This window comes from Heteronotia binoei, chromosome 16 (genome assembly GCF_032191835.1).
Source record: "Heteronotia binoei isolate CCM8104 ecotype False Entrance Well chromosome 16, APGP_CSIRO_Hbin_v1, whole genome shotgun sequence".
Taxonomy (NCBI): domain Eukaryota; kingdom Metazoa; phylum Chordata; class Lepidosauria; order Squamata; family Gekkonidae; genus Heteronotia; species Heteronotia binoei.
The window spans coordinates 27,250,354-27,263,422 of NC_083238.1; the positions used below are offsets into that span (position 1 = coordinate 27,250,354).

Sequence of the window (13,069 nt, forward strand, 5' to 3'; positions counted from 1 at the left end):
ATGGCTCAGTTCTGGGGAAAAGAAAAGTCCTTTAAAGGGCCAAAGGGGGGTGGAGAGACAGAGCTTCTGGTAGTGGCTGCAAGTGGAATGTCCACACTACAGCCATCAGACAATTCCTCTTTTGAACTGAATTGAAAGGGGCGGGGGAGGGAAATCCTGGAAGGTCCATGATACCGTGTGGATGCTCCAGCTAGGTTTCCTGTGGCAGAATAGTGGTTGAATGTAACACATCCTATAGGGTATCCATAAATATTATATTTCTTTGAAGACAGTTGAATTCCACTTTATTCCTCAAGCAAACTCAAGGCAAAATATGTAACACTGATCTAGTTCAGACATTTTTTGCATTTTTGTGGGAAAGTGTGACAGAAGAGCAGGGACATTCCTTTTCCCTGAACCAAGCAGCTAATGATCTGTGTGCTTCACATGGATGTCCATGTCAGATTCATGCTATGCTATGGGGAGACTGCAGGGGCTGGGGCTCTGTCTGAACATGTGTCTGAATAGAGAGTTGAGTTGCCAACCTTCAAGTCTCCCTAGAGATTTTTTTGGTATTACAACTAATCTCCAGACAATAGAGATCAGTTCCCCTGGAGAAAATGGCTGCTTTGGAGGGTGGATTCTATGGCACTGTGCCCTGCTGAAGTCCCTGCCCTCCCAGGCACCCCCTTCCCAAATCTCCAGATATTTCTCAACACATAGCTGGCAACCCTAATGGACAGTCTATATCATGTGTATGTATGTATACTGTAAAGTGCAGGGGTACGTGGCAAGTCCATCATGTGAGGACCACTGTTACTCACATGATGGTAAACCAGGCTATAGAATTGATAGATCTGTCACAACTGTTTTTGTTGTTGTTGTTCCCATTCAAGGCAGCAAAGCATCCAAGATCTAGCTTAATTTTTAACTCCTATTTTACTGTTTTAAAGTGCCGCTACTGGGACAGAAACGGAAGCCAAATATATTTCTGTATTAAAAAATGACAACAACATCCCAGAACCCTCCCGCAATTACTCTGGAAATCTTGATAGCGTGGTCAGCGGTCAAGTGTTTTCATGCTTCGTTTCACCTGTTCCTCTGACAGGTACGTGTGACAATGCTGCAGCTATGAGTGGAATTTTAATGAGGAAGTTTGAAGAAACCGGTGGCACCTCAATCTTCTCTGCGCAGGAATCAGAGGATGACGATTCTAGCGGCAAAAGCGCTGACAGTGGTGATAATGTCAGTCTATCCACTTCAAATCATGTTATCTGTAAGTGCCAAAGCCCAAATGGAAGGTTGGACAGATCCATGCTCTTTTAAAATGAAAATGTATAGTAGTATTTGGAGTATGTTTTCCCCCTTTACTGTTTATATAAAATCTAGATGATACAAGCATCTGGTCAAAGGTTTAATGTACATACTTATTACAAAAGTGTGGATGTTTAGAAAGTGAGATTCAAGAAAGACCAAAAATTACAGGTGCAACCAAGCTCCCTGAAAGAGATTTATTATTATTATTATTATTTATTTGTTAAAGCAGTTATAGCCCTCCTTTCCTCTTGGTTTGAGAATGAGAATTGTCCTTCATTGACCAGTAGTTTTCGAACAGCAGCCAGAAAGGGATTTGTTTAAAGATGATTAGCTGCTTTAAACGTTTGTAATGTTAACTGCCTTCCTTTGCAACAATTAATTTATTCATTAACCAATTTCATATGAACACTTTGGTATGTGGATGAAATGATACCTTAATTTTTAATAATATGTTACAAAGGTTACAATTTGTCTCAGTTAAACAGTTCAGTGGATTTCTCCTGATGGGTAAATTATCTCAAATACATTCTGTAAATCAAAAACAAATCTATCAGCTCTAAATATCTTTTCTCAAGGGATATAATGTTTCAGTTGAAACTTGAAAGTATACGGTTTGTGATTAATCAGTCAATCAGCTGCCTATTCGTTTGCTGCCTTCAGCACTACTTTCTTCAGGATTTGTGTAGACATTGTAAAAATATACAGATAGAAATTAGCATACCTATTATTATTAAAATCAGTTGAGATTTAAATCTACTTTTCATCAGTTTCCTCTGGTGAGTGCTGTCAGGCAAGGACCTCAAAACCATCCATTCTATTGCTGTTGTAACTCTTAAGATGTATAGAGCAGCCCAAGATTGTTTGGAGACTTTGAGGTGGAAGAATACTTCACCATCAATTGTTATTTGTCTTTAATGCGGCACAGCAAGGTGTTGCCATTCTGTGGGAGGGTAGGGGGCAGACCACAGGGAGAAAAGGGCCTGTAAGTCTAAGGCCACAGGGAGAAAAGGGCATGTGGACCTTTTAAGGGATGTTTGGTCATTGGAATTCCAGAAGATGGTGTACACCTGCTGCTAATTTCCAGTAGTTTTGGGAGCAGGCTCTCTCCAGCAAAAGCTACAGCCAGAGATCTCGAGTAAGATCCTTACTTGACTGCAGTAACTCAGGCCAGTGTCCATACCAGTAGAGGAGATACGTCAGATCAGGCAGCCTGTAATCTAATTATTTATCCTTAGTAGATTTCTTTTGGCTCCAGGGTTGCCAACTCTGAGGTAATGCCTGTAGAGAGTGAATTTTGAGGAGGGGAGGGAGCTCAGTGGAAGCCTAATGCCATAGAGTCTACTTTCTGATGCTGCCATTTCCTCAAGGGAAACCAATCTCTCAGTTTTAATTGTGGATAAACTCCAGGTCCCACATGGGGATTGTCAAATAAGGATGCCAGCCTCCAAATGGGGACTGCAGATCTCTTTCTTTTACAACTGATCTCCAGCTGACAGAGGTCAGCTTCCTTGGAGAAAATGGCTGCCTTGGAGGGTGTCTCTATGGCATTGTACCATGCTGAGGCCTCTCCCCTCCCTAACCACCCCCTCTCTCCTGGATCCACCTCCAAAGTCTCCAAGTATCTTCTAACCCAGACCTGGTAACCCTGTTGGCAACCCTAGGTCATGGAACATGCCAGAAAAGTCTAGCTTGAAATGAATGCAAGACGGAGTTGGAAATTGACATGATACAACTGATGTTTTGAGAACCAGTTTGGTATAGTGGTTAAGTGTATGGACTCTTATCTAGAAGAACCAGCTTTGATTCCCCACTCCTTCACATGCAACTGCTGGAGCGACCTTGGGTCAGTCATAATTCTGTCAGAAGCAAACAGAACAGTTGTCAGAGCTCTCAGCTCCACCTACCTCACAGGGTGTCTGTTGTGGGGAGGGAGACTGTAAACTGCTCTGAGACTCCAAGTGGAAGGCAGGGTATAAATTCAATCTCCTCCTTCTCCACCACCACCTCCTCCTCCTTATGGCTTGCAATGAAATCTGAAATTCATTCATCGTTTCATGTTCATTTTTATATAAGTAGTGAGATACATGAGGGTGATTCCCCCCCCCCCCGTGCCACAAAAGAAACTGACAGATTTTTAAAACTTTTTGAAGTTTGTGAATGTGGCATGTTAAAATATGTTTAAATGTCAAAGCACCTCATATTCATTTCGTCCAGTGAGTTATAGCCTCCTAATCATCATCAATACCACTGTAACCAGCAAGATGAGTGTTTGGAATAAGCTGTACTTAGGGCTGCCCTAGAAGACTGTGTGGAGATCTTGATTGGTTAAAAAAAAATTACTTCCTTTCAAAATAGTTTATAGTGCCCATACTTTAAAAGTCAGTATGCCAAATTCAAGAAACTTTTGAGTCTTCAGTTAGTGTTCTGATGATGCATACTCAATAATATCCTGTATTAGTTTGAGAAGTCGCTATTAGCAGTATAGATATATTAAAGCAGCCCGTGTGGGTAAAAAACAATACAGCATTGCACACAGTCAAGCATGTTGATTGTAACAGCTACCGATATTTTGTGTTTAATACCATCATGCTTTTAGATCTCAGGAACGACTTGGCTTTCCACTTAAATTCACCCAAGCATTTCCAGCACAAAACCCCGGGCTAGTGAATGATTTCCCAGCAGATCTTCCCCATTATGCCTTTGCTATGTCATGACTGGCTTTCCACTTTTTGCAGTTTCCATGACAACCATGATCTTTGATCGGCAAAGAATAATAATGCATCACTAAGAGGTATAAAACAGTTTTGGAACATAAAGTGTAGTTCCCTCAAAGGAATAGATTGCAGACAGCAGGGCACTTATCATTAATCAGTACTATAATTGCGAGAACGCTGCATAAATATGAATTCCTGTTGATGGCAGACAGCAAACTACCTCGACTAATTTCTGAGGCTCCACAGAAGAACTTAAAAACATGGGAAGACTTGTTCCAAAGGCAACGCTATTAGCTGGCATTGGGTTGCTGCTGCCACCATTGTGGCTGTTATTAATAAAAAATGGCATGGTTTCTGCCGCAAAACTAAAGTGAACCTGAGAGTGCTTTAAATGGTAAAATGGGAAAAATAGATGCAAGTGGAAAAAATACTGATATGGTGTAGGGGAGGCAGGTGAGTGTTTATTGAGCGTATTGGAGGGTTATAATATGCTTGAGGCCAGGACTTTTTTTGTAGCAGGAACTCCTTGCATATTAGGCCATACACCCCTGATGTAGCCAATCCTCCAAGAGTTTATAGTACGCCCTGTAAGAAGAGCCCTATAGGCCCTTGGAGGATTGGCTATATTAAAGGAGTGTAACCTCCATGCCCCTTAGAGGACTCAGTAGGTAGAGTGAGAGACTTATCTGAATGTGGAAGTTCTCTTTGGTCACCATGGCTAGTAGCCATTGCTAGACTTATCCCCCATGAATCTATCCAATCCCCTTTTAAAGCTTATTCTTGTAGCTATAATAACTACATCCCCTCGCAGTGAATTTCACATTTTAATCTCTTTCTGACAGAGTTTTTAGACAGAGTTTGAGGATGAATTAGTATTTTGTAGCCTGCTGGAGGGTGCTGTCTTTGTTTGGATCTGTTTGGGTCTTTCTTCTGAGCAAGATCTGTTTTCCCTGGGGCTGACTGCAGACTGGGAGGCAGGGGCTGTGGGCCTCTGAACTGTAAGGCTCCTCCTAGGCAATAACACAAGCCTTTGGGATGAGCTGAAGGGCAAAAGTCAAAGGGCTCTAGGGATCAGGCCTGGGGACCCTGCATCACTCTAGATACCTTTAAACCACTAACCAGTTATGAAGGTAGGAAGGGGAGCAGGGGCTATCCAGTGTTTTGCAGAGTCCCACATGTCCAATTATCTGCCCACTAAGTGGAAATTGTGTGTGTGTGGCGGGGGCGGAGGTGCTTGCTGCATGGCTCTCAGGGAGCAGGTTCATTCCCTTGAGGCTAGTGTTGCTAGGGCATTCTCCCCAACAGAAATGATGTGGGTGGAAATATTGGTCCCTAAGGGTTACTTACAGGAGCCCTGTGGTGCAGAGTGGTAAGCTGCAGTACTGCTGTCCAAGCTCTGCTCACGACCTGAGTTCGATCCTGGAGGAAGCTGGGTTCAAGTAACCAGCTCAAGGTTGGCTCAGCCTTCCATCCTTCCAAGGCAAACCACCCAGTAAAAGTCTGCCAGGAAAATGTCCTGATGTGATATCACCCCTGGGTGCTTGCACAGGGGACTACCTATACCTTTAAGGGTTACTTAACAGTGGGGATGTACCTGATCAAATCTTTAAGGCAGATCTTGAGATGGAGAAGAAATTAAGAGAGGTAACGAATGTAGCTAATGTTATCGTACTGGGAGACTTCCGTTACCCTCACATTGACTGGGTGAACATGTGCCCAAGTCATCCTATAGAAATGAGACTCCTAGGCATAATAAATGACCAACCAAAGGAGTAGTGATCTTAGACTTTGGTTCTGATGAGTTTGGGGCTTTTCAGTTTAGAAAAGAGATAACTAAGGGGGGGAAATGATAGAGATTAATATAATTATGCATAGGGTGGAGGGAATTAACAAAGAGAAATGGAGAAAATTTACTAGAACTCAAAGGCATCTAATGAAGCTGACGGGCAATAGGTTCAGGATGGACAACAGGAAATACTACTTTACACAGAAAGAGATTAACAACCTTAGTTAATGCTACTCAGTAGTTTAGCAGTTTAGGAAGGGGGGGGGGAATCTTCCCAGGAGCAATCCCTTGTGTTCTTTCTCCCAGCCCAGCTGGCTCAGTTCTCAGGTCTTTGAGGGCCAAAGATCAGTACCTAGGTAGCAGCTTTTCATGTACATTGTAGATTAGCCATTTGAATGCCATACTTTTGATCCAAGAAGGGTGGAAAACTAACAAGGGAGAGCTTTCTTCAATGCAATCCTTTTTTGTGTGCTTTTGATTTTGTTCCAGAGCATCAAATTATATATCACAACTCACATTTAAAATGTTTGGTTGCAAGTCCTACCAATTTTAGTAGGATTTACTTCTAAGCCAGTATGTTTTAAAAGACATGTTTCTACCTAAGACAGCATTGTTTAGTGACATGCACTATTAGGCCAACATTATGCTGTCCATTTTCATTAAGGGGGGTGGGGGAAAGCATATGTTGTAAAATTGGTGTTCAGATATTCACTCAAATGTGCAAGCTAATTCACTTTGTTGTATGCGAATAAAGATAAATAGATGTAAGGATGGATAGATGTGTTCATTTTTTAGAGTACTGTATAGAAGTAGACCACTTTGTGGGAAATGAATTGTGGTTATATTCACAAATATATTCAATTAGGAATAAGGCCCATTGTTGGAATAAATACAGTGGGCTCTAGAAAGAGGCTTTGGGTGAGTACTCAGAGATGACTGGGGCTAGGGGTCCTGATCCAAAGAGGGAGTCACAAAGTGGGTCCCAGGCTCTTGCAGTTGTTTTCATTATTTGTGAATGCTCTGGGTTTTTTCCCTCTCCCTTTCCTAAGTGAGACAGGCAACCCCATACCAAGTGAATTTGAACCTGTGATTCCTCCCCACGCCAAAAAGACTGGGGCCCCTGGAGGAAGGCAAATGTGTAACTTCACTCTGGGGAGGCTTCCATCTGTCCAGGGACCCCAGAACTTACAAATTTTTGGCCTATCGTGTATGTGGGGAGGGGGTGAGCTTCCAGAGGTATCTCTAAACAAAACCAGGGCTGGGTTATTGTGTGTGTGGGGGGGGGGGGTGAGGTGATGCTAAAAGGTGACTTGTTAAAATAAGGCAAAAGGCAGCTAGAGGTGAACTCAAACCCTTCTTCAGATGGGCTGACCTTGCAGGGCTATCCTCCCTCTCCCAACTCCCTCTTTCCCTCCACCTGCCCTAGCCTTCCTCACCAGGCCATCGTGGGGAAGTTAAAGGGGCCCCTGCTGCCACCACCTTCACCCATCCATTCACTCTCAGTGCCACCACCTCAGTTGCCTCACTCCAAGCGACACCAACTGCCACAGCATTAAAACCTCTCACACAATGCTGTCGCCACCGCTGATTGACTAATGGGAGGCCAAAGTGGGTGTGCAGTGCATCAAAAGCGAGACACTGACAACATAGGTTGCCTTTTATATATATAGGGTGGCTAGATTTTAAAATCCGCATATATAAATACCCATCAATTTTTTTAAATACAACCTTATATATTTAAAGATAAAAATCTTTTGGATTGTTGTTAGATGATAAATTTCTATTTTAATAATAAAAGGGAAGGCAAGAAGGAATGGGCTATCATTGCTGAAACAACAATGAACAGTTTAAAAGGGCATTATTTTCAATTGGTGATAGACGTGGTCTTGAGAGTCCGGGACCGTGTTTACCTGCCCCTGAAAATAATGTTCCTGTAAACTTTGAAGGAATGTTTTTTTCAGTGGGAGATAGACCCGGTAAGACCAGTCTACCTTCCTTTATTTAGACTGACACCACCCCCACACACACACACACTCACACAGCAGATTATTCCATTCTTTCCCTCTTCGTGCTCTTGCACCCTCTGAAACGTATGCCACCATGGTTTAGCGATTAGAGTGTTGGATCAGGGAACCCGCATTGGCTCTGGGAGACCTAGGCTGAATCCGCATTCTGGCATGGAAGCTCACTTACCGGGCCTCACTGGGCTCACTCACCGTGTGACTCACTGGGCCAGTCACATACTCTTAGCCTAACCTAACTCACAGAGTTGTGAGAATAAAATGAGTCCCTGTAAAGGAGAAAGGTGGCGTATAAATGAAGTAAATAAAAACATTAAATAAATTAAAATGTGGTTTTTCGGGGGGCAAGAGTTGAGGAAAATTAGAAATTTGGAAAGGAACTGAAAAATATGCAGTGGTTTCATGTCAAACCTAAATTTATTTTATTGTTTTCTATTTGGCATATTTATAGAATTTAGAAGTATGGTGCTGCTGTCCTTAGAACTTTTACCAGGGCATAATCCTCACTGAATAAAATAGGACTTACTAATGAGTAAACATGGATAGGATTGGACTGTAAATGCCTTCGTTTTCGACAAGCAAAATGGTGAATATATCCAATACTAGAAAGAGGAGGGCTTTTCCTTATTTTCATTTTCCTTGCTTGTAAGTTCCTGTTTCTTTCTTTCTTTCTTTTTTTTGGGGGGGGGGTTCTGTTCGGGGGGGGCGGTTCTGTTCCACCTGTGTTTTGCTCCCTCCAATAGATGATTTGATATTGCACCAGTTTATGTCCTGCATATCTCCCTGTAGATTTAAACTGCAGGTTTTTATGCCAGACATAAACTCTTAAGAGAGATGCAGACTGCTGCACCTTATGCTGTCTATAGGCAGCAACCGTGTAATGACTTATTTTTAGATATTTGGGAAACTTTCATAGATTTTATATGTAGGTCTTGTGATCTGACACCAGTGTTGTTAAGTTTTAGTTTCTATTCTCTCGATATGTTTTTTTTTTCCCTTTTGTTCTTTTTCTTTTAATTAGTTACTGACTTTTAGGGTGTTTTACTCCCCCCCCGCCCCATTTTCGGAAAGAAAGAAATAATAAAAAATGCTATCTATGCACATATATCTTAGTTTTTGCCATCCAAGAGGTAAGGAAAAACTGAAAATTAAAACTACATCTATAGTAAACAAATGAAAACGTACTGTTTGGTCAAAAGCAGTCTCTCAGCGTCTCAATAAGAACAACAGTATTTTTTTTTATATCTAGTTAAACTTTGTAACGTTGAAAATGTTCAGCAGTGTATTACCGTAATCATACATATTATAGCATATTGATTGTGATAATATACGGTCACATTTAAACAACGAACATTACTATGAAAATCTAGATTCCAGTTGAGTAACGCCTTAGAGGCCAACAAGATTTTTGGGGTATAAGCCTTTGAATGTTAGTGTTCCCTTGTCAAATATTTCGAGCGCTTTTACTCTAAAAAGCCTCATTCCCTGAAATTCTATTGTTCTTGTTGGTCCGGGGCTTGAATTTAGCTCTTCTACTGCAGACCAATAACGGCTACCCTCTGGAATCCCTTTGAAAATGTTAGCATATCCACCCATATTGTATACACAAATTATTACCATCTAATGCTGTAGATTGTCTTACACAAAAAGCTTCATGCTATGCATTTTGAGTAACAACCTGTCATTTTAGGTTTGCCAAGTCCTACCTTGGTCTTGGCGGGGGACTCCATTCTCGCATGTGATGTGCCTGATGTGATGATGTCACTGAAAGTGACACCATCACACTTGGGATGCTCTGAGATTTGGGTAAAAACTCTATGGTATCATAGAGATATGCTAGAGTGTCCCCATCGCGATAATGTCACGTCTGGGTGGCGTCATCGCATTGAGCATGTCACATGCCGACGGAGCTCGTTGGGGGCGGGGACCAGGCAAGATTCTTTGAATTGACACTTGTTAGTGTGTTTGAGTTGTATGCATTCTTGCCACACCCTGATGTAAATTGCTGGAAGCTGGATAAAGTGGAAGTGAAACGGATCAAAAATACTGCCCGGTTGCTGCTGAGCTGCTGAGCTATGCTGCCAAGCTGTTGAAGGAATCTGGAGTGCTGTATGGTTAGAGAATTGACAGTTTGAATCTTATGAAACTGAGGAGATCTATAAGGGAGTGAATGGACTGTATGGACCTTTGTGGGATGAAATTTTACGTTAAGTTGCTTGTAAATTTGTGAATATTGATATGAGGTCCTATCGTATGAATCTTCCCATATTGTGAGCGTGGTGTTTATGAGAGTGTGTAATCATATTCAGAAATACTCATAAATTTTCATTAACGTTGTGTTATTCTATAGAGGCTGGTAATCACAGAAACCTTTGGGTTTTTCTCCTTGCCGCTTTCTTCCATGATTCTCTTGTTGTGGTTGCTCAATCCCCAGTTGGGGGCAGGGGGTCCCCTGGTTTGGAGGCCCTCCCCCCACTTCAGGGTTATCAGAAACTGGGGATGGGGAGGGAAATGTCCACTGGGCGCTCCATTATTTTTATGGAGACCGCTTTCCATAGGATATAATGGAGAATCAATCTGTGGGTATCTCGGGCTCCAGAGGGGCTGGTTTTTTTGTTTTTAGGTAAAGGCACCACATTTTCAGCAGAGCATCTGGTGCCTCTCCTCAACCCCCCCCCCCAAGTTTCAAAAAAACTGGACCAGGGGTTCAATTGTATGAGCCCCCAAAGAAGGCACCACATCCTCCATTATTTCCAATGGAAGGAAGGCATTCAACATGAGTATAGCCCCATTAAAATATGGCTAGAACTCCCTTTGGAGTTCAGTTGTACTTGTCACAACCTTGCTCCTGGCTCTACCTCCAAAGTCCCTAGATATTCCCTGAGTTGAACTTGGCAACTCTAGCAAATTCCATGTGCATATCCCCCCCACCACCACCCCAAATCAGGCAGTTTCCTTGAGTGGGTCTAGGATCATTGTATCTGAAACTCTGCCTAAATTATAAAGAAATTACCTTAAGCTTCTGGCAGCCTTCATTACTTTCATTTTTGTCATAGAGATGTTGTTGTATACCTATGCTCATGTATTCTGAATTGTCTGCAAAAACTGGCCATTATCTCCCACAACTTTGTTCTGATTCTTGCTATTTTTTCCTTTCCTTATTACCTTGTCATGATCCACAGGATAACAGTTCAGGCTAAGCCAAAGTTTGCTGCTCGCCTGCAGATTCTTTCTCTTGGGTTTTGTTTATTAAAGAAGTGTTGTATCCTAGGTTCAAATGGAGAACTGTTACTTTTGGAGGGAACTGTTACTTTTGGAGGGAAGCTGAACAAGCCAAGTTTGTACTCCACACCAGGGTTCCAGAGAAGGCCTAAGCGTGCCCAATCAGGGGAAGGATTGAAACATAAGTAGCCAATCAACATCTAGGCTCATACTGTACCCTGATAGGCCCTTAGGCCTCTGTAAATAGCCAATCCATGTACATAGTTAAGGTCCAATCAGAAGGGGGCAAGAATTGTATAAAAGAGCGGGAGGTTTGAATAGAGCTCAGTCTGGGTTGGTGTTCCTGAAGTAAAGCTTACTGAAATCACTCTCCGACTCTGGTCTCTTACTGCGCCGACCCCAGTACTTTACAAGAAGGGTATCCATGGCGAACTGATTTCCTAATTTAAGGTTTAATCATTGCAGGGCTTTTGTGAATCTTTTGTGCTGATAATGGAGGGAATGGCCCTGTTTCCTTCCTCGGTTCCTTACTCAATTGCTTGCACATGAGTAAAAAAGGGAACAATCCTCATAAGAAGGAAGCAATAGAGCATCATGCTGCTTGCCATCTTTGAATAGCTAAATGCTCAGTAGCGCATGATCTGTTACCATGGTAGTTTAACAACACTTTTTAAAAAAGAATTATTGTCTCTTACCAGCGCCCTCACATTAGTGTGCTAAAGGCTGCTTTTTAAAAAAAAGCAATGTTGTTTCGTCTCATAATAAAACATGTGAACCAGACCTTTGAGATTGTATTTTTCAGACCTTCTTAGTAACAGTGGAACTCTCCAGGTTGATTCACAATCCTAGACAAGCACTACCAAGTCTGGACATGCTGAAGGGAAAACCTAAATTGATCTCCGAAGGCTAAAGAGACGATGCAAGTGATATTAAGCATTACCTTGGCACAGAGTTTTTGCCTGACTTGTCGGAATTTAAGAGCCGTCAAGTCTGTTGCCTTCTTGTCCCCAAAGACTGTCCTCCTTCCTGCCATCAGATGGCAAACTCTTTTCTCCCCAGTATATGGCAATGCTTTAGACGCTATTTTATTTTCCCCTGTGGATTGGTCTTCTTCAGAAGTGTCAACACCAACCACTGCTTTAATAGTATGTTAATCAGAGAGCAAGGGTAATCAAAGACATTCTTTGATGTATCCCGATGACTTCCCATTTTCAGTGAGTCCCTCAAATGGAAAGCCTGCAGGTCTTAGTTTCTTTTTCTTTTTCTTCCCACTGTCACATGGAGGTTCTCCGAGGGAAATGTGTATCTTTGAAAGGCATAGAATGTCATTTAATTATACAGGTGTTACCCTCACTCCGCATAAAAGGAAGTAATTGCTAGGTGATTATAATTTTCTCATTTTCCCGTTCTCATTTTCCCCCGGTCACACAAAAGAGTTTTCCTTACCAAACCTGGAAAGCTTTAACAGAGAAATATATTTATCTGCTACAGTGTGTGTGTGTGTGTGTGTGTGTATTTCAGTTCCAGTAACCTTTAATGGCATAACAAGGATAACAGTGCAATACAGTTTGGCAGTGTAAAAGACAATATAAATACAACTTTTTGCAGTGCTATATAAAAAGAGGAGTAAAAGGAGTAATAAAATCTCAGATAATGCAATAATTAAAACGACACAGCAAGAATTTAGCCATCAGGGGGAGCGTAATTAAATAATTTATGTGTATATTACAATTAATACAATTAAATATATAGGTGCATATACATACATATATTCATATTTTCTTTGGAGATCGCATGCATTGAAAAACAGTATGAACTTCTAGCTCGTAAGCTAATTCTTTAAGCGGCTGTAACTCTGTGGCAGACATCAGATGCTTTATTTATTGATGCCTGAGTATCAACAATGGAATATGTCATGAAGAGGAGACTCAGCTGTTTTATACCGCCATGTCATTTAATCCTGCTTCAGCAGCGAAGACAGCTGAATGGGAATCGTTGCAAGGTCCCTGACCCTGCAGCTGGCCAGGCGG

General features: G+C 41.9%; 1 protein-coding gene across 1 annotated transcript in view; it reads left to right on the forward strand.

Moving 5' to 3' along the window:
* Positions 1–13,069, forward strand: part of CSRNP3 (cysteine and serine rich nuclear protein 3) — a 150,503-nt gene that overhangs the window by 52,242 nt on the left and 85,192 nt on the right. The window contains exon 4 of the mRNA XM_060257261.1: positions 1,088–1,255. Coding sequence (XP_060113244.1) covers positions 1,111–1,255 — 145 coding nt within the window. The 5' untranslated portion in view covers positions 1,088–1,110. The remainder of the gene's footprint in view (positions 1–1,087; positions 1,256–13,069) is intronic.